At 26.4% G+C, this 21,406-nt stretch overlaps 2 protein-coding genes across 2 annotated transcripts; both read right to left on the bottom strand.

Moving 5' to 3' along the window:
• Positions 1-10,837: 10,837 nt before the first annotated feature.
• LOC115712507 (protein NIM1-INTERACTING 2) lies at positions 10,838-11,200 on the bottom strand. The gene has a single exon (XM_030640794.2). The coding sequence runs from the start codon at positions 11,198-11,200 to the stop codon at positions 10,838-10,840; it is 363 nt and encodes a 120-aa protein (XP_030496654.2).
• An 8,110-nt stretch (positions 11,201-19,310) lies between these two features.
• Positions 19,311-19,916, bottom strand: LOC133036619 (uncharacterized). The gene has a single exon (XM_061113160.1). It carries the CDS (start codon positions 19,831-19,833, stop codon positions 19,459-19,461), a length of 375 nt encoding a protein of 124 aa, XP_060969143.1. The 5' UTR covers positions 19,834-19,916; the 3' UTR covers positions 19,311-19,458.
• Positions 19,917-21,406: the final 1,490 nt, after the last annotated feature.

Raw genomic sequence — 21,406 nt, 5'->3', positions numbered from 1 at the left:
CCCGCTAGCTAGATTAGTGAGAATGTAATGAGAATTAAGTATAAATAAGAGATGCAATAAATTTATAATAGCTCACTCCCTGTGACGCGATGGTAATAGAGTTACGAATACTTTGAGTTTTTATTTCTCACGAGAATTATAAGAAAACTAGCCAAGTGTGGGGCTTGAATTTACAGAGAGAGACGTGCTATTACTTAATGGAGACTTAGAAGAATGTGAAAAATGAGCTAGATGAGCTCTCCTTTATAGGGAAGGAGATCCTATTAAAATAATAATAATAATAAATTACAAAAAAAAATATGAAAAAATCACTTTGGGATGATCTTGGCCATTGATGATGATCAAATGGTGAAATTGGCTCTTGGTGAAAATAGTCAATTTTTGGAGTTTGAATCTCCTCCGTCACATCGTTTTCGAGTAATGAATATTGCAACTATGTTGAGGACGAATTGTGTCCTTGAAATCTTCCAAATTGCGACATGGGTGTGAGACATGAATTAATATATCTCTGAAATAGCTTCGAAACACAAATTAAATCGAGTCAATCAGATCAATATTGAGTGAGTTATGTCTATTTTACTAAAGGTTGTTATTGCTCAGGTTGACACCCAATTGGACGTCGGGTGAGTGAAAAAATGTCTCAAACTTGTATCTTTTGTCACCTAATTGATGTGTTGATACCACTTAGTCACATTCTGCACTCTGGTAAAGTTATTCACCAATTCTCGGAGATGTCTCTTTTTTGTAAAATTAGGAAGACTTAAAACTCCTTGATTTTGCCGATATTTCACATTGTTGAAATGGTAAAATATCAAAGTATGAATTTAACCTCTCACAAGTTGTAGCTCTCTTTTACTATGAAAAAATAGTTGAATGTTTGAAATAGAATCGAATTTTGATAAGCAAAACCCACCGCACCAAGTCATGTGTCAACCTGGGTACTGGGTGCTTCCCAAGTGCCTTCTCAGGGCTCGTTTTGATATTTCTATGAAATTCGATATTGCAAATGAGGTCTCCTACCTAATTTTTGACCATTTTAAGAAGAATACCCATAGTAGAATTTATATTTGAGGAGGGAAAACATGCGAATCCGGTTGCACGTCAACCTGGGCGCAAAGCCTAGTGCCATGTCAATCAGGGCACTAGGGCCCTATTCTAGTTCCCTCGAAATCTCGTTTGCTCCTTGAGATCACTTGCATCCTTATTATTTTTATGACAGAAAAAATACCCAGAGCACTTTTCTAGAAATTTGATTGGATATAGTGCCAGGTGTCAACCTGGGCATCGAGCCTAGTGTCAGGTGTCAACCTAGGCGCTAGGTCTAGTTTTTTGACACCAAATGACTCCGTTTGATTTCCAGAAAAACTTGTACCTTAATCTTTGGCGAAAACGAAAAATATATCTAGAAGACTTCTTAGAAAAACTCAGTTGACAAAGTGTCAATTTGGGCACTGGGTCCCAAATCTGACCCCAAACTACTTCGTTTGTTTCTCGAAGGAACTCAAATATTAATTGTCCATGAAAATAAAGAATATGCGCAGATGACTTCTCCTGAATTGCTGATGGAAATGGCCCAAGTTGATAAAAGTGTCAATTTGGGTGTTAGGCCCATCACCTAGTTCAACCTAGGCGTTGGGTCCCTGTTTTGGCCTCCAGGTCGATCCGTTTCTCCTCTGAAAGCACTTGTTTCCTCATTTTAGATGAAGACGAAGAAAATGCTCGGGATACATCTTCAATAAGAATTTTTAAAAACACTTACCCTATAGCAAATCTAAAAATATGTTAAAATCTGTATGTCGAAACAAATAGCAGATCTATTAAAAACACTCAGAGTATATAATAGACTTATCTTAATATATATATATAAATGGAAGAGGTTTCAATGGTTACATTTTTATTGTAACCATCATGGTTACATTTTTTTAAGTCATTGGATTACTATTTAATGGTTGTGATTAATTTGGAAATTAAATAAAAATAAATAAAAAATAACTTGTAACCTGAAAGTAACCTAATCATTTATTTCCTTATAAAACTTTAATTAAGATTAATTATATTTTAAAATTAAATTAATTATAATTATTAATTAATTTTTTGCAATTTATTACTATATAAGGATCTTTTAGTAATTTATTTTTTTATACTTAAATTATTTAAAATTTTATAGCAAAGTTTTTTATAATTTAAAATTATACACATATAATTTCATAATTTAAATTTTATTATACTTGTAATCTTAATTTTAAATTATTACGCATAATTATTTAATTTTTTTATTTAGATATTTAAAAAGTAAAAAATGAAATAAGTTGAAGGATTTTTTAAAAAAAAAATGGCTGTACTTGTTATCGATTGATTAGCTTGAGGCCTCATACTTAGTTCATATAATTGTAACAAAATAATTAAATATCATTTAAAAATAATTAATTATTTGAAAATTTATTATAAGAAGAGAATTTTAATTTGTGTCAAAAGAAGTTTAATTTTTGTAAAAAAAATAAATTTTTTTGTTAATATTATAATTAAATGGCTTAATTATTAAAATAATTCAAGTAAGGATTTAAATATAAATATTAATTACTAAAAAGGTCTTGTTAAATATTTAATTAATTATTTTAAGAAAATAGTTAATTATAATTAAATAATTCTAAAAAAGGAATGTCTATTTAATTAATTATTTTAAAAAAATAGTTAATTATAATTAATTAAATCTAAAAAAGGAAAGTCTACCTATTAGTAACCTGCTATTACAGGTTAATGAAAAATGTAACCATATGGTTACAATAAAAATGTAACCATTGAATAGTCACCCATATATAAATATATATATATATATTTATATATGGTGGTGGTAGTGGTGAGCCATCCCTTATAGTAGTGGTGGCAAACAAAAATTAAAAAAGATTTTTTAGTGGGATTAAAATAAAAAAAAATAATAACGAAATTAAGAACACAAAATTAAAACAGATCGAATCTCGTAATTTAATGTATTGGACTTCATGCATATTCTTTATTATTATAAATTTATATTATTTAACGTACGTACTTTGGTTAATTTTTTTATGTACTTCGATCAACATAATTATATTATTAATCTAACGGTTGTTAAATGTATGTTTATATTTGGAACAATAATCCAAAATACTTTTAAAGGTGATTGCATGTGATATTTATTTCTAACCCTAGAAATGAAAAAGGGAAAGAAAAAATATATATTAAAGATATCTTATATATATTATATCCACGTACATTTTTGAGGTCCATTGTCCATACTTAAATACTTTTATTCTTGTTTGCTTTATTACACTAAAAAAAGAAAAAGTAAAAAAAGTGTCATATATATTAATAGAATATTTAGTATTTTTATCTCAAAAATTTTTATATTATTAAATTGTATCCTTTATAGTATAATATTGGTAATAATATTTTTGAAATATAACTTTTACAGTAAAATAATTTTTCAATTACATTCTATTTAATTTTAGAATTTTATTGTAAAACGAGTAACACAGTGAATAATAAATCAAATATCTTTTACTTTTTTTACTTTAAAGTTAAATACCATTTAGACCATGTATTTTACTAAAATTATAAATTGGACCTTTTATTTTTGTTAAATGATAAAATATATCTTGTATTTTTTAAAATTGTATAAATAGGATACTAAGCTTAATTTTCGATAATTTTTTTTAAATATAACGAACTTCAAGATAATTCTTAACACGAACAGATACAAAAAATTTAATTAGTTTTGTCATAATACATCTAGGTCGGATTATTAAGTTTTATTTTGAGAAAAAATCAATTCAATATCATATTTGTACCATTTTGGAAAATACAAGGTACATTTTGTCATTTAACAAGTCAGATGATCCAATTTCTAACTTTTGTAAAATACATAATCTAAAATAGTATTTAATCTTACGTACTTTAATAATCTTAAAAAACTTAAAAAAATAAATATAAATTATTTTTTCTATTTCTAAAAATACACATATTTTTTATTAATTTTGAAAATACCACATTTTTTTTAAATAAGAACCTAATTTTTTTTTTTTTTTTTCTATGACCCTCTAAAATTCAAGTTTGATCTTGATCCATTTATCAATTATTATGTATCACTTATTATAAAATGTAATAAAATAACCATGTTAGTACCGTAAAAGTTATATTTCAAATAGTATTATTAAATAGCCGATATTAATCAATTAAAAATCATTAAAAGGTATATTATTTTAGATTATTACAAGGTTTAAAACTTGGTAGATGTCGTGGTCAATGCCCAATGGCACTAAGATGTGTCTCAAAATATAAATGCCAAACCTAAAAATACAGATGGCCTAACCCAATCAATAGTGTGTGACACACCCACCCACTACACCTCTTAATTATTTTTTAAATTAATTATTACATGTTTTATAACATTACAAATTAAAGGTGATTAAATAATAATAAAAAAAACATTTTCAATATGATTATTATTTGTTCCTTGTTAATTGGTTTCTAATCCTATCTAGTTCATTAATTAATTAAAACCTCAACTAAACTTTGCTTTCTCTATATAACTACTTTTTACTACTGTTTTTGTAATTAATTAGGTAATTATATTAATTAATTTGCATGGCTTATGTTCATGTGTATGTGTTTTATATATAAATAAGGTTATTATTTTTTTTTAATAAATATATATATATATGCAATTTTAAAGTTGCATGTTTGGCAAATAGAGTAGAAGAAACAAAATTTATTAAAACACAATTATTAATAAAACAATTTCAGTATATATTATTTATTTTTTTTTAAAAAAAATCAGTATATATCATTGAAGCAAATATCCTAAAGATAATTATAAATTAAAGATTGACTCTTTTATATATCACAAATTTTAAAGTTGGATGTGATATAAATAAATGGTCCAAATTGAGAAGAATATTTATAAAATTGGAATATATATAAAGTAAAAATTATTGAGAGAAAATAGGTACAATAGTTTTCTATTACATCGTATATAAATATGTATATATAGCTAGGACGGCACGTAATAATTAAAATATAATTTTCCAAAACATAGAAATTAAATAGACCTTTTAATTTGGATGAATTTACAAGTGGGACAAGAAAAATTAGGTGGGAAAATGTTATTTTGATGTGAAAAAAAAAAAAAAGGAATTTTCATCCTAAAAATGGCATCCAAAAAAAAAAGACTATTATTGGTGGTAAATTGGTAGGTAAAGCTTTATCAAGATTAAAGAAAATAATAATAAAAATTGGTAGGTAAGGTTTGTTGTTAGAAAGTAATTAATAAAGTGTTAGGAGTAATACTAATAATAATAGTATTATTAAATTACCAATATAAATTTTGTTTACCACAAATCCATTCACTTTTTCTAATAAGGGAAAAATTAGCGTTTGTTAATGTTTGTCTAATTTTGATATTATTTTTATGAAAATTATATTCATAAATATTTTTAAAAAATATTTACACAATGATTAATAAAGTGATCTACAAAGCATGACATATTTTTACTTTTTAGGTTGATATTTTAGAAAAGAGACTAAAACTATTCTAATCAGTAGTTTCAAAGTGGTAAAACTAGTTACTAACATTTTAAATTTTAATAGCTATGAATTAAATAGTTCCTAAAATTCAATTCCATTGGTAATAAATAAGTAATTAATGGCATTTTTTTGGTAAGAAGTTACAAGTGGCTTTAAAAACAAAAATAATTCCAAATGTTTACTAGTTTCGGTGACTAAGGTATTGAATTTGTTATTTATAAACGAGAATTGTTAAAAAGTGTTATTGATGCTTGACACCCTATCATACTGTTATTGGTGTACTTAAATATTGAGTTTCACATAACTTAAGATAATAGCTTTTAAAGAATAATATCACTAACCAATTATGGGACATTACTAGTGGTCAATAACAATGTTCTACCAAAAATAGCAAAATTTAAAATAGTTTGTACAACTAGCATGATTTATTTAGTTTTGAAAATAGCCATTACAAACTTTTGGGCCATTTCAGATTTCAAATCAAGACCCAGTAATGTTCCAAAACAAAACCCCAAATGTAATAATAATTCAAATTGTTTATTTTTTTCATTTAAATGGCATGGTACCCAACTTGGTTCTTTGGTTTTCGATGGGCCATATTGGGCTCAAGCTCACCTTACTCATTATATTGGGCCTTGACAATTTGCTCCAAGGGTTCACTTTAAATACCCAACCTACCTAATTTTTTAAATGAAATTAATTAATAAATCTTACAAGCTAAATTGAATAAATATTAAAGTATTAAACAAATTATTTCTCTTTCAAAAAATTAGTGTAGATTCTAAATGTTAACTTTAATATTTAAATACAATTAAAATTATTAATTAAAAGTCTAAATTTTTAATTAAACACTATATAATACAAACTTTAAATATAAAATAATTTAACTATTAAATATAATTTATGTAAAATATTATAGAAAATTTTAGTAGGGAAATATATAAATAAGTTTATTCGAGTTATTTAAGCAAGTTAAAATAATATTTAACAGACCCAATATATTTATTGACGGTTTAGAATTTTTGTTAGGGTACTCAAGTTATATTTTTCGTCAAGAAATTTTATTTAGACCCCAAAAATTTCTAAAGACACCCAATTATAATAATTTTTATTTTATATAAAATTTATATATTCAATTGTACTAAGTTTTTTTTTTTTTAATTTTTTTCTGCCAATTCATATTCTTAAAAAATATACCTATCAAATAAAAAAAATTATATTTTAAATATTATAACAAAAAAATTAAAATAAAAAATTATATAAAATTTTCTTAGAAAAATAATAAAAATATATATACATGAGTTAGAAAGTTAAGAAAATAAAATCAAAATAAGTATTGAAATTAACATAAAATAATGTGAGGAAAAAACTTTAAAAAATATTTAGATTAAATTTTAAAAATTATTTAAGTTTATATATTATTTTTAATAATGGGATGTATATATGATTTTATGAGGTGAAAATAAAACTCTCCTTTTTTGTCAGTTTCTACAAGTTGTAAATTTTTTTGATTACTCTTCATTGATAAAGATGTTATTGATGGTACTATATAATTATCTATGGTTATTTTAAAAATGGCAAAAATGTTGCTTCCAACTGTTTAAAGGTAAATAAAATTTCTATTAATAGGTAAATGAGATTTAGTCTTTGATTACATGTACATATTATTTATTGAGTAGAATCAATAGAAATAAGTTCACCAAGCCGTTTACAATCATTAAGATAGAAATCTTAACAAAATCTTCAATTAAATATTAAATGACCCATAGACAGCCAATTATGAAGCATTAAAATAATTTGGTGCGAGGAGTTCAAATTTTTTTGATTAATTGGTATATTAAAGCAAAGAATATAATTTTAAATTTATAACCGTATTTGGTTATTTAATTAATTAGATTATTATTAATTAAATTATATTTTTTTAGTTAAATACATGAATCTCATCAATTATTGTTGATATATTAAATATTATGGTGGCGTTTGGTAACACTTTTTTAATCAGTTTTCTGTTTTTAAAAGTAGAAAAGTGAAAATATTTTTCAAAAACATGTTCTATAAAACTATTTTTACTTTTCAATTTTATAATTAGAAATCAAAATTTTAAAACAAAAAGAATCACTTTCAATATTTTTTTAAACAGTTTTTTTTCTTAATCAATCTTTTAGATTAGGACCAGACCCGGACCCAAATCCCCTCCCTACGGCCCTGGCGCTAAACCCGACTTTTGACTTGAACCCGAATCCGACCCCGGACCTAGACCCGACTTAAATAAAATCAAAAAATAAAAATAAAAATAAACTTTATAGAACACACTTTTGTTTTCTGTTTTTAAAATTGAAAAACAAAAGTGGTTACAGAACGCATTTTTGTTTTTCAAAAACAAATTTTTTAAAAACAAAAATTTTACTTTCATTTTGTGATTAAAAAATTAAAAAACAAAAGTGTTACCAAACGGCACCTATATTAAGAGTGAAGAGAATATTTAAAGGGAATTTTGATTTTATATACTTAAAAAAATAAAAAAAAATTTATTATTAAACCAAAAATCTAAACTCTAAAAAAACTATACATTTTTTTTTTCAAAATCCCAAAAATACCCCCTCACAATTCTCTCTCTCTGCATCATCTCTCTCTCTCTCTATCTCACATCCCAACCGCCCACCCTCACCACCACCTCCGACCTTCATCCTCCGACCTCCGACCCTCACCGCCACCTCCGACCACCCGCACCAACACCCCGACCCAGCCCCACTCTCTCGGACCGCCCAAAAGTCGCACCCCGAAAACCCACTCTCTCTTCCTCTCTCTGAAATCGCAAAAAAAAAAAATTGCTCCCAGGTCCGATGGTCGGACCATGGGGTCCGACCAATCGGACCCAAGGTCCGAACATCGGACACCGAGTCTCAAAAAAAAAAAAAAAAAAAATTCCTCCCAGGTTTGTGATTTATGCTGTTTTAAAAATATGTACACGGCAGTCATCATTAATGGAAAGTTTAAATAAGATTTTATATTAATTAGATATTATCTTTTTACTCCAAAAAAAAAATCTTCCATCAATTATTATGTATTTATTATTTGATAAAACATTTATTTTATTTAAAAAATATATATAAGATGTGCATGCTATTAATCGGACCAGGTCTTGGAGAAAGAAAAAAAACATACTGGTCCGATGGTCGGACCCCATGGTCCGACCATCAGACCAGTATTTTTTATTATTTTTTTTTTTTTTGCGATTTCAGAGAGGAAGAGAGAGTCCCATGGTCCGACCATCGGACCTGGGGGAATTTTTTTTTTTTTTTTCGATTTCAGACAGAGGAAGAGAGAGAGAGAGAGATGGGGTTGAGTTATGAGAGGGGTATTTTTGGGTTTTAGATAAAAGTGTCATATTTTTCTTAGTTTAAAATGTATTGGTTTAAAAATAAAATATTAAGATTTTTTAAGTATAGAAAATCAAATTTCCCTATTTAAACCTAATTTTTTTAAGAATTTAAAATTACCTTATTATAGAGTAGTTTTATTACCATCTAACAGTTTTCCTATACTTAAAATAATAAATACTCCATACCAAATATGGAAATATAAAAAATCATCATTTTCATAAAAATATTACATCATACCAAATGACTTGAGTTAATTCCTTTATTAGGTATTATTTTTAATTGGTTTGACATACTCTATTGCCATGTGATCTCTTTAGTCTAATATTAATGAGCAAGGTACTTACCATTATGATGAGATAACGTCTTATAATTAGTTAGCGATTTTTTTATAATTTTTATTAAATTTAAATAAGTAGAACTCAATATTAAATTATATAAATAATAGTATTAGACAGTATAAATACCTTTTAACATATTTCAATACTAACTAGTATTTTAACTAGTTTTCTTTTAATGAAGTTTGACTTTGAAAAAATAAAATAAAAAGACTTATCATTGTTAACCAACACTAATATTACCTAACACTACACTGCTCTTACAAATTGATAGAATATTATTAGTGATATATTTATTATTGAATTTCACATATTTTAATAAAAATAACTAATCACTCTATATTTGGTTTGTGGTGCTTGCTATATATTCTTTCACTTTCATATATTATTGAACACATTATCGGTTCTATTTTGTTAGTAAACACAAAATACTAAATGAGATTATTCTCTTAAAATAATAATAACATCTTCAATAATATATTAAAAAATTACTAACAATATACACACATTTTCTTTTATTAAGTAGAATAAAAAAAAATGAATATTAAATACATATATTCATAGACTGAAAATAATAATATAATGTAATTGAATATTGTAGCATAATCTTCTTCCAAGTTGGAAATTGGAATTTTTCTCCTTAATGTTCAGAAAGGATAATAATAAAAAAGACTATGAAAAGTAATAATAAAATAATATTTAGTGTCAATTTATTAACTGTTCACTTTCAATAATAATTATATAATAATAAAAACAAAATAAAAATATATTTTTATTTAACAGCAAAAATATATATTATATTTGAAAAATTATTCCATATATTATCTTTTAAATTTATAATTACTTTGATAATTTTTAAGTGAGTTACTATATACTATGTTAATGTTTTTTTTTTTTTAAAAAAATACTATGTTAATTTTAGTTGCAAATTGTAATTTAAATTACTTGATCGTTATGTGAATTTCACTAAAAATACAAAAAAAAAAAAAAAAAAAAAACTACTTATGTAAATATGAAAAAACTTTATATTTTATTGTTTTTCTTATTTGATGATATTTTAAAAATAAAAAATTAGTCAGATCACTAATATATTAATCTGTGGTATTTTATTAATCAAATCAATCGTTAACGAAATTGATAGTAAGCAATAAAAACGTAATTATTTAATCGGTCGAAAAAATAAATATAAATTGAAAACATAAATTATCTATGCCTCAAAATATCTCTAATTACAAAATTAATTAAAAAAAAAATACAATCCAATACAAAGATTTAAAGAAAAAAACATAAAACAAGATAATAATTCCAATTTCTTAATAACTAAGTAATCACAACATAATTGGTTCAAGATAAACCCATAATCATAAAATGATATATTCCTTTAAGTTAGAATAAGATTGTTAAAAATGGCAACTTGGTGTTGCTAAATAATTTACCAAAAAAAAAAAAATTATCTGAACTATCAGATCCATTTTTTTTTCCTTACTAATAAATTTTTATATATATATAAAAAAAATATTATTATTATTAATAATAATATTAAAATTAAAAAAACAAAAGTCAAAAGTCATCGGAATGAGGCGGCGGAGGTTCCAAGTTGAGATCCAAACCTCTTCTGTTATCGTTAATACTTTCCGTTTCATCATCAACGCCGTTATCTCCGTCTAAAACCATAGCGTCACTCTGACCTTTTACAACAGCCCTCCAAGTTTTGGCCGTCAACTCACGGTTTCCTCCGTTTTTATTCTTGAAATAATTAGCTGCCACGTGGATCCTCTTGAGTATAGCGAAAAACTCCTCCACCTCATCTTCCGTTGCCGTCACCGTCGTTGTCGTCGTCTTTCCGCCTATAATCTCTTCGGATTTTCCTTTCTTCTCGTTAACGTCGCCGTCTGTTCTCCGTTTTCTCTTACCTTTCTCCATTATACGACGTCGTAGTGGATTAAAATCCAGAATAAAGATTTTGCATTCGAAGGAAATGCTCTCTTTTTTTTTTTTGTTATTTGTTTGTTTGGCTTGGAGGGGTTTTTATTGAATAGAGAATATATATTAAATTAAGACTGCGTTTGGGGAATTTTTTGTAAAGGAAGAAAGTGACGTCACTCGACAAGAGGATTGTTACGTCACTGTAGTGACGTGTTTGGTTTACTATTTTATTCTACAAAAACACTGAAACGTGGAGGTTTACAACTTTGTTCAAAAAAAAAAAATTATTATTCAAACATCTAATACGCCAAATTCTGCCGTTTGCTTTTAAGTATTTAAGAAAGTTTTTTATTATTATTTTTTTTTATGGTGTGAATCTTTGATTTGCACACTGTTTTCTTGTGAAAATTGTATGCATTCTTCAAGTGTATCTAGAAAAAAAAAAAAAAATAGTTGGAATCAAGCTGTAATTATTTAAGATATTTTTTAAAAATTTTAAAAAAATTATATTATAAATTATTTTAAATAATTATATTTTGTACACCAATATAAAAGATTAGATTAATAAATTTTTCTAAATACTAAAATAATTAAAAATTGCCCCCAAAGTAGTAAAGAGTATTGTAAAAATACTTTTTTTTTTTTATATATTTTTTAAAATTTATAAATAATATTTAATACACTATCATACAAAAAAAAAAAAAAGCTAACTTAAATATCAAAACATATGTTTATTTAGTATAATTTACTGATTTTTATGTATTTTTAGTGGAACCGACTAACAAAACCCAAATATTTTCTTTTGCTTTAATAAAATTTTATTCGTAAAGAACATAAAAAATGACTAGTTGCTGTAAATAGGGAAGAACTCGACAGATTCAGAACTTAATAATAAACAAAGAAAATACAAAATAGGGTAATTTATTAAAATCCATAATAAATGAGCAGAGGAAAATATCAACATGTATGGTTCCAATATTATCCGTACAAATAACTAGAAAAATATTAAAAAAATGTCTTAGTAATTTCTAACATTTTCATTAATAGTAATTAGTAAAGAAAAATACTAAAAAGTACTAGTATTACTTAGCACTCTCATACATGTTAATATTATTAGTAGTCTAATTAAGTATCGAGTCTCATAAGTTTAATGTAATAATTTTTAAGAAATATCGATAGTTAATCGCAAGACGACACCACTAAAAGGCACCACTGGTGCTTAACAATACTCATTTGTAAATTGTATAGGGATGCAAATAGATCGGGTGCAGGCGCGAACCTATATAGAAGTGAGACGAGGTAGTCGCCCTCTGAAAAAAATAGGATAAAAATATATATATGCAATTTAATTAATTACAACATATATTTGTAATAAAAGATTACATTTATAGACATAATATTAACTTAGGTGTAATATTTAAGCTGAATTATATATAGGATTTAGGTTAGTAGTTCAAATCTCACCAAAAGTTTTTTTTTTTCCATCAAGGGTATTTTTTTTTTCTCTTCAAAGTTTACTTTTACAAAAAAAAAAAAGCACAAATTACGTCCCTCACTTTAATTTCTAGGTCCGCCACTAATCAGGTCAGATCTAATTTGATTATGATCCTAATTAGTTAATTATCTGACTCGAACTAGTCGGATCAAATCCAAATCTTTTGATCCGTTTTAATTTATATATAAATGTAAATTAATGTGTTAACGCAGATTTTTGTTAACTAAATTAAAATCTATTTCGTGATGGATTTGCACAGAAATAACAATAGTAAAAAGAAAAGAAATAATAGTAGGAGAAATTTCACCTCCTATTTTTTGTATTGTTGTAAATAATTTTTTATTTATAATAACAATTGAATATTCTAATAAAAAAGTTTTTTTTTTCACATTTATTGTAATACATTAATTTTTGTTGTACACTAATGAAAAAAAAATTTCCTTCTCCCCCTCTTGATCATACAATCAACAATTCCCAAATGGAAAGGAACCTTCTCTTGTGTTTGTAACTGCAAATAGCTTAGACCGAATGTAATGGAATTGAAGTTATACTACCAATAAATCCTCTCTATAAGATCAAATAACAATACCAATACCAACTTTTGACTCTACCACATCAATAAGAGCATTCATTATGTTATTTGGTTATTAAACAAGAACAAAAAGAAACAAAATGCTATGAAAATTATTATTTTCTTTACATAATTTTAATTTAATAATTATTAATGAAGGTAATTTAATAAATTTACATATATACATTTAGAAAATTCTATAATGCACTTACTTAAAAGTGATGTACCAATACATCTTTATCCATTTTAGTATTCGAGATAATTTTTTAGTCCAATTTTTTCTCATGGTTATGTAAATTATTGTTATTTAAGACATCCTGCAAAATTTTAAAAAATTCGGAAAATTTTAACAAGCTAAAAACTACATTCAAACAGTGTGTTGCACGCGTGACTATTTTTTTTTATCAATCAATCATGAATTTCATTACTCCAAATAACAATTTACAACCTATTTAGGACCTTCAAATGAAGACCTGAATATCAATCTATACATTTCCTGTGTAAGCTCTTCAAACACCTCTGTTAGTTACAAAATTATATCTACAATCTCAAAAACCATTCTTCATCCAGCTGCACTTTCTTTGGCCAAGTGCAGGAAATTCGGTTCTTCACAGCAACCTTGATCGAGTTCGCTACTTGTTCTGGTGTTTGATGCCCTGAATTGCACAATATGTCATTGCGGTTCTTCCACAAATGTTAGACGAGAGCAGCAACTGTAGCTGTGTACACAGTTTTTTTAAACTTACTAATTTTTGTTCTTTCCAGCCACCTTATCAATCTTATAAGTGTTGAAGTTTCAACATTCCATCCCAACCATGATTTCACAAAGGAAAGGCAAAGAGAAGAGAAGGGACAAGAGAAGAAAAGATGTTTAGATGTTTCGGTTTGGTTCTTGCAAAGCAAATAGACATCTTCGTCAATAATCTCAAACCTGTGTAACCTTTCTCTTGTTCTAAGCCTATCCTGTATAGCTATCCATAAGCAAAAGCTATGTCTAGGTATATTCAATCTATTCCATACCTCTTGGCTCCAATAAACTTTGGGTGGAGTAGTGGGGCAGTAAGCCTTGTAGCCATTGGATATTCTATAGTTAGCCAGAGCAAACTGTTGTATATCCATAGTAGCCTTGACTTGATTTTTAACATCAATCAATTTCCTCCAATACCATCTTGCTTGCATTGGCGCTTGGTAATCCCACCAATTTTCATATTTGATGTATACACAGTGAACCCATCTGATCCACAAATTGTCTTGTTTGTTCGCAATTGCCCAAACATATTGTTTGAACATTGTTTTTTAAATTGTAAATTATTCATTTTCAAAATTTTGTAGGATATCTTAAATAGTTATAACATACATGAATATTAAAAAAAATAGACTAAAAAATTATTCTAGATGCTGAAACAAGTAAAGAGTGTATCAATATATCTAAGAGAGTGCATTCTAAAATCACCTTATATATTTTTTGTAACTTTTCATTTTGTCCCACTTTTGGATAGATAATTGGTTCCCCACTTTTTTTTCTTCCACCCATTTTCACTTTTTTATAATTTTTTTCCAATTCAATAAGTTTACGTGTAATCGGAATCAACATATTTAATGAAAGAAATAAATAAGTTTAAAATATAAAATACTTACAAACAATAATTTATTATCTTGTAAACTAATTTGTAAAGAAAATTATAATAATTTTATTTTGTTTAATAATTAGGAAAGATAATTGAAATATTTTAATTTGATTAAATTATCATTTTTCGAAAATATAGTTATTTTTTAACGTATAAATTTTTAAAGAGCATATATATATTTTTATTTTCTTCAATTAATAACATTAAAAAACTAAAATAAAATAAATTAGATAAGGGAATAGTATTCCTTTAAGTAAATAAATTATCTTATTATAAAGTTTATTTAATAAATTAATGAGAATTAAGACCTTATTCTTTTAATAAATAAGCATGCCATTATTTGCTTCTATTTTTCCACCACACCAAACATATAATTTTTTTTTTTTTTTACTGAATTACCAAACATTTAGAATTTTATTTAGCTATACAAACAAATACAACTCTAATTTCCCACAAGAAATAGACCCCAAAAAACTGCACCAAGAAGATAGCTAGACATATAGACTAGAGTAGACATAAGGCCCTCAATTATGGCCAAGGAAAAAAAAAACCGATTTTATAAACTTTTTAGAAATTACATTTAATATTTTCTAAGTTTACCAAAACTTGGTCAATGTAATAAATATAAATATCCAAATTATTTGTGAAAGTTTGGTTGAGCAGTTTCAATTTATTTATTTATTATTTTTCAAATGACATTTTTATCCCTATTTTTTTCTCTTCCACCCATTTTCACCTTCTCTTTCTGTTGTTGTAGTTTAAGTTTATTTTTTTTAAACAACAGAATTACAAGGAAAATTCGTTGTCCTTGATACAAACCAGCATCTAAGCTAGAGATTCTAACTCTTCTAGCAAGGTCATCCGTAAAAGAATTCAAATTACGATACAAGAACGAAAACTTACAAACATTAAACTTTTTAACTAAATCTAAAATCGATAACAACACATTTAAGAAGCTCCAGTCCGGAAGGCTTCTATTCTAAGCCATACTATTGACTAGAATTAGAAAAAATATATGAAATACCTTCCAAGAAGATTGGAGAGCCCAAGAAAGAGCAAGGTGAATTGCTCGAGTTTCTACCTCGAACACAAATGTCAACATCCTCCTGCTAGGCATGACCATCCTCTCAGAATTCCATACTGTTTTTGGCATCGGTGTTTGAAGGTGAGAAGAAAATTCGAAAAAATTAACTCCAATTTAAAAAGAAACCAAACTTAGATCCACAGATCCACCCTTCAATCTAAGGAAGTGCCTTTGATGCCAAACTTCTAAGGCAACACAACCAAAATAAAAATCACCATAGGTCTACTAAAGTTTAGAAAAATAAGTAAGGAAAATTCGAACATCTGAATCAAAGAATCCCTTAAAATGACATCTAAATGGCATGGAAAAGGACCATTAAACCAGATAGTTTTCATAAAACTACACTCTTTAAATAGATGAACACAACTTTCCTCCAAAACACCACACAATAGACAATCTTTTTTCGATAAAAATAGAAGCCTCAAGCCTAGACCTGGTATGATGAGCTTCATTCAGAATTCTCCACAACATGACAACAACCTTAGGATGTATTGACGGGTGCCATATCCATTTCCAAATCTCTTGCTTTGGCAAATCTCGGAACTTGATCCACATAACATGCATCCTTGACAGTATACTGGCTATTTTTCTTATGTTTCCAAACCAGCTGGTAACCGAAAGGAGTATTCCAAAGATTGTTAATTTGAGATATCTGCAATTATCTTTTATTGTAAAGCCACTACCTCTTAAACTCTTCATTAAATCTTGAAAATCCTTTAGCTTCAGCCAAAGAATCTAAAGTTGTTTCCAAACATCAATGGAGTCTCCAAAGGCAACCAAGGAAACTGACCCGTTAAGAATGATATCTCTAGACTTAAGGATACCTTTCCAAATACTAAACTCATTAGACTTATGTTCCATAGACCAAAAATTTTAAAAGCAACAATATTTTCCTTCCATTTTTATACCACACCAAACAAACATGTGGAATTATTAACATCTTTTATTTCGGTAGCTCATTTTATTAAAAGTATACTTTAATAATATATCAAATTGTGATGTAGATATGTCACATAATAAAAAATAATCAAAATTTAGATCACAGTATAGCATGATGTAAAATTTATATCATAATAAATGTGATACTTTTATATTTATCATTAGGTCGTTTTTAATATTTTATTATTAAATTTTAGTATACTCTTTTGCATTAAATTACTTTCATTATTATTATTATTAAATTTTATATTTACTTTGCATTAGTATTATTTTATAATTTTTTAATAAATTATTAAGTGAGTATTAAATGACATATTAAATTTTGCATCAAGATTTATAATTATACAATAAAGCACAATAGTAAAAATTGATATAAAAATATCATAAAATCACTTTTTGTGTCAAATATATAGCTCACTTTGTTAAAACTCTACTCTAATGATGTGCTAAATTGTGATGTAAATATGTGGGATAACAAAAAAGTGATCAAAATTTAGATCACCACATAGCATGATGCAAAATTTGTATTACAATAAATACTATAATTTTATATTTATTATTATGTCATTTTTAATATTTTATTATTAGTTTTAGTTAACAAATTTTTTTACATTAAATATCTTGCATTCTTTTTATCAAATTTTATATTTATTTTTATATTATTGGTATTATTTTATATTTTTTAATATATTATTAAATGGGTATTAAATGACATATTAAATTTTACATCAAGATTTACAATTATATATTAAAGCATAATAAAATTGATGTAAAAATATCACAAAATTATTTTTTGTGTCAAACATAGCTCAATTTTTATATTTTCGATTAGAGATGGTTTAATAGTATATAAGTGGTTGTTTCAAATATAATTTTTATTTATTTATTATTATTATTTTGGTTATCAAAACAATAATTTATTTTTATTTATTATTTCAAAATTCATTTAAATACACTTGTTCACTAATTGTTTGGAGAGGTTTCATACATATAAATTAAATATTATCTGCACTAGAGTTAAGTATTTTTTAATATAAATACTATTTAAATTTTATGTTTTACAAAAATTATCAATAAATTCTTTAATTGTTTACTTTTAAACATGTGGAGGTAAGCTCTCTCTGTCCTCTTTGCCGGGTGGAAACTGAAACCATTACTCATTGTTTGGTCACTTGCAATGTGATCAAATTATGCTGGAATAGGGTGGGCATCGGCACTACTAGTGACACAAGTATCTCTTTTCTTGACTGGTGCACATTGGTTTTCAGCAAGCTGAATGCTGAAAAAAAGGCTCTTGTGGCTGCTGTGTGTTGGGCCATTTGGAATGCGCGCAATGAGTTAGTTTGGAAGGGAAAGACACGACTCGTCTTGATGATATAGTTGGGTTTGCTAAACACTACCTTAATCAATGGAATAATGCTCAAAACTCTGTCATTGGCACATCATACTCTGATGATCAGATTCATGATGGTGCAGAACATTGGTCCCCTCCTCTTGCTAATAGCATTAAGGTTAATGTACACGTAGCTTTATTTGATGATGGGTGGTCTTTTGGGTCGGGTATGGTAGCGGGTGATGATCGAGGTTGGTTAATTGAGGGTCGAACCATCTTGGCGATGAACATGGTGGAACCAATCCTTGCCGAGGCTATCTCTGTCAAGGAAACTCTCACTTGGATCAAATTGAAGCAGTGGCATCATGTGACTGTGGAGAGTGATTGTCTTGGGGTTGTGCAAGCATTACGTAGTTCTATTTGTATGATTTCTTTGTTTGGTCAAGTCATTCAAAGTTGTAAAAATTTGTTTGCGGATTTGAGTACCGTTGAGGTTATTTTTGTTAAACGATCTGCTAATTCAGTAGCTCATAACTTTGCTAGAGCCTCTAAGTTGTATCCTGATCGTACCTTCAGTATGAAGTCTGTTCCTACTGATTTATTACCTTGTTTGGTGACGGAATTTGTTCGTTAATGAAATTTTACATTTTTCATTAAAAAAAAAAAATATAACTAACTTTAATTTTAAAGTAATTTCTAACACAAACAAACAGATACAAAAATATAATTAGTGTTATCATAAGATTTTAGATTAGATTATTATTAAGCTTTATCACTTCAGTTCAAAATTCTATTTGTACAATTTTGAAAAAATACATAATCAATTTTATCATTTAACAAAACAAAAAAATTTAATTTATAATTTTTACAAAACACAAAATTTAAAATAATATTTAATCGTATTTTTTTTATGACTTTTTCATACTCAAATATTAATAATTTTTCTTAAAAAAAAAAATTAATGAAAGTATTAATTGTTAGACCAAAATAACCAAATTTCCAAAAATCTAACAATAATATTGTAATTTATATCACATGATCTATTTATTCAAAAAAAAAAAAAAAACAAAGCCATTAAAATTCCTATTATATTATAGAATATATAATCATAGTTTCTATTCTTCTACTAATTCATAAAATAAAATAAAAATAAACATTCATAAACAAGAAAAGGATAATAATAATCAGATTGAATATAAAAATATCTAAACAGGATCACAATCCGGAGCTGGTGAAGCGTTCAAATCAAAACCCAAATTCTCATTCTCTAATTCTTCTTCTTCTTCTTCTTCTTCATCATTTGGCCTAATACTCACCGTTTCATCTTTAACGGCGTCACAATTTCCCGTCTCCAACATTGTTCTCACATTCGAACCTTGCTCCGTTAATTGACGTTGACGGCTTCCTTTCTTGAAGTAACAAACCGCCGTTTGTATCCGTTTAAGGATGGCAAAGAATTCCTCGATTTCCTCTTCCTCCGTCCTCGTGCTCTCTTCTTCTACTCTCGCCGTCTTTGCAGGTCCGGCGACGTCGTCGTTTTCCTCCGCCGCCGATTTCCTCTTCTCTCCACCGCTTGACATTTTTTTTTGATAAAGATTAATAATCACTCAGCTCAAAAATTATTTATTTAATATTTAAAAATAAAAAAAGAGAGAGGCATAAAATCGTTGTTGTAGAGATTTATATTCGTTGCTCAAATTTCAACGAAAGGGAAAGGGAAATGGTCGAGTCACGTGTCGGTGAATTTGGATTCGTGCTGTTGTAACGTAATGTCTACACGTGTTATCTTATGGTTTCTGCTTTATTTGAGTAAATTAAAATAGAGCGGTGCTATAGTTAATTTACTATTACAGTTTCTTGTTACAGTTTGTTAGTTAATTTTTTTACTTGAAAATAAATATTAAAATAATTTTTAATAATTTTTTTAAGTAAATTATTTTAGAAATGGATACATTGATGTACCTTTATCTATTTTAGCTCCCGAAATAATTTTTTAGTCAATTTTTTTCTTATGGTGATGTACGTTATATTTATTTAAGACATCCTGCAAAATTTTAAAAAATTTGGAAAAATTTAACACGCCGAAAACTACGTTCAAACAGTGTATTGCACGCGTGACTATTTTATTTTATACGCGTGTAAAATAGACTGTTTGAACATTATTTTCTAGATTATAAATTATTCGGAATTTCTCAAAATTTTGTAGCTTATCTTAAATAGCTATAACGTATATGAATATGAAAAAAAAATAGACTAATTTTTTTTTTTCTGGATGTCGAAACAAGTTAAGGGTGTATCAGTACATCCCTTTTAAGGAGGTGCATTGTAGAATCACCTATTATTTTATATACTATTTTTAACTATTTTTTTTAGTTTATGATTTGAATTTCTAAGGTAGTTTTTTTGTAGTTTTTATGTAAGTTATTATATGAATTTAAATTGCGATTTAAGTTGCAAATTTTTATATAAAATTTCATAAAAATTAAAAAATAAAACTATTTTGAAGTAAAAAAAATGAATTTTTTTTTATTGATGTGTTTGTTACGAATATAATATTATTTTTGTAAATTTTTAAAAGTTTTTAAATAATTTAAAATAACAAAAATAAATTTGAAGTTTTTTGAACACGTGTGGTAGATCAAAATGTTAGAAACCCTATTTTTAGTACGGTAAATTATTCAGAATTTTTCAAAAATTAATATTGTAATTATAACAAATTTCATTATAAAAAAAATTATGGTATGTAATTTCAAATGTAGAGATTGACTACTCTACTCTACTCTATCATTTCCATTTTCTTATATTTTGTTTTTTGAAAGAAAATTTTATAAGGAGCATTGTTATTAGATGCTAATAGTGTTTGGTATTTTTAGATATAGTTATTATATTAAATTATATGAGATGCCAGGGCTGGTCCTATGTTAATTTGGGCCTTAGGAAAATATAAAAATTGGGGCCAATGAAAAAGTGAGGCTATTGGGATTTAAAGGCTACAACACATATTTAGCATTTAAAATATTATTATTCATTTTATTACTAACTATATTTTAATTTTTTTTCGAAACGGGGCCTGAGCAGTGGCGGACCTAAGGCGGCTGCCTCTTTCGTCTTAACTCAGGGCTGGCCCAGTGAGATCCGATACTTAATTAAGCT

Source organism: Cannabis sativa, chromosome 4 (assembly GCF_029168945.1).
Source record: "Cannabis sativa cultivar Pink pepper isolate KNU-18-1 chromosome 4, ASM2916894v1, whole genome shotgun sequence".
In the NCBI taxonomy this organism is placed as follows: domain Eukaryota; kingdom Viridiplantae; phylum Streptophyta; class Magnoliopsida; order Rosales; family Cannabaceae; genus Cannabis; species Cannabis sativa.
Note: the sequence above shows the minus strand (reverse complement) of the source record. Positions and strands in the feature narration are given on the sequence as shown.

Coding starts and splice junctions, on each gene's coding strand:
- LOC133036619 (XM_061113160.1), bottom strand. CDS start 19,833: ATGTCAAGCGGTGGAGAGAAGAGGAAATCGGCGGCGGAGGAAAACGAC.
- LOC115712507 (XM_030640794.2), bottom strand. CDS start 11,200: ATGGAGAAAGGTAAGAGAAAACGGAGAACAGACGGCGACGTTAACGAG.